The sequence below is a fragment of the Salvelinus sp. IW2-2015 genome, unplaced genomic scaffold (assembly GCF_002910315.2).
Source record: "Salvelinus sp. IW2-2015 unplaced genomic scaffold, ASM291031v2 Un_scaffold1525, whole genome shotgun sequence".
NCBI lineage: Eukaryota > Metazoa > Chordata > Actinopteri > Salmoniformes > Salmonidae > Salvelinus > Salvelinus sp. IW2-2015.
The window spans coordinates 83,868-84,995 of NW_019942964.1; the positions used below are offsets into that span (position 1 = coordinate 83,868).

General features: G+C 40.5%; 1 protein-coding gene across 1 annotated transcript in view; it reads right to left on the bottom strand.

The window, feature by feature from the left end:
• LOC139024456 (probable phospholipid-transporting ATPase IM) overlaps nucleotides 1-1,128 on the bottom strand; it is a 67,319-nt gene that overhangs the window by 19,915 nt on the left and 46,276 nt on the right. Inside the window, 1 exon segment of the mRNA XM_070439261.1 lies at nucleotides 149-313. Coding sequence (XP_070295362.1) covers nucleotides 149-313 — 165 coding nt within the window.

Genomic DNA, 1,128 nt, shown 5'->3' on the forward strand with positions numbered 1-1,128 from the left:
TCTAGAGGTCAGTCTATATATCAGTCTATATATCAGTACAGGTAAGTCTATATATCAGTCTAGAGGTCAGTCTATATATCAGTCTATATATCAGTACAGGTAAGTCTATATATCAGTCTATATATCAGTCTATAGGTCAGTCTCTTACCATCAGGCCTGTCTCTATTTCCTCATAGAGATCAGCCAGTCCCTCCTCTCTGTTCTCTATCACAGTGCTGGCATACAGAAGCCTCTTCATCCATTCCTCTAATACATTCTCATCTAGGTCTTTGTAGGCCAGGGCCAGTGTTCGCAAGCCTTCACCAGCAAACTCCTGCAACAAACATGATTCAGATTATAGTACAATAATTCAAGGATTTTGTATTGAGATTAAGCAAATTGGTTAGGAGTATTTTTTAAATGCATTTAGTTATGTACGTTTTTATGCTGCTAGGTTGTTGAATCTGATCAGAGAAATGTCCTCATCATTCATTTTATTTATTTAACCTTTATTTAATTAGGCAAGTCAGATAAGAACAAATTCTTATTTACAATGACAGCCTACCCTGGGCCAAACCCGGACGACGCTGGGCCAATTGTGCGCAACCCTATTGGACTCCCAATCACAGCCGGACGTGATACAGCCTGGATTTGAACCAGGTCCTGCACTGAGATGCAGTATCGTAGAGCACTGCGCCACTCGGGACCAGATGCTTTAGTATTAGTTATATGAAATAGTTTATAATAATAATAATAATAATAACAGTATTATTATAACAGTATTATTATGATTAATATATAAATATATATATTTATATACAGTATGTTATATATTATTTTCTCTCATGTTGATGCTTCATGCAATATGTTGCGTGGGCTTGTTGTGAGTGACTATGAGGCTGCTTGTTGTGAGTGACTGTGAGGCTGCTTGTTGTGAGTGACTGTGAAGCTGCTTGTTGTGAGTGACTGTGAGGCTGCTTGTTGTGAGTGACTGTGAGGCTGCTTGTTGTGAGTGACTGTGAGGTTGCTTGCTGTGAGTGGACTGCTGCCTATGAGGACCTGTGCTGCTGTGTTGTGAGTGACTGTGAGGCTGCTTGCTGTGAGTGACTGGGGTGAAGCTGCTTGCTGTGGGAGTGAACTGTGAGGCTG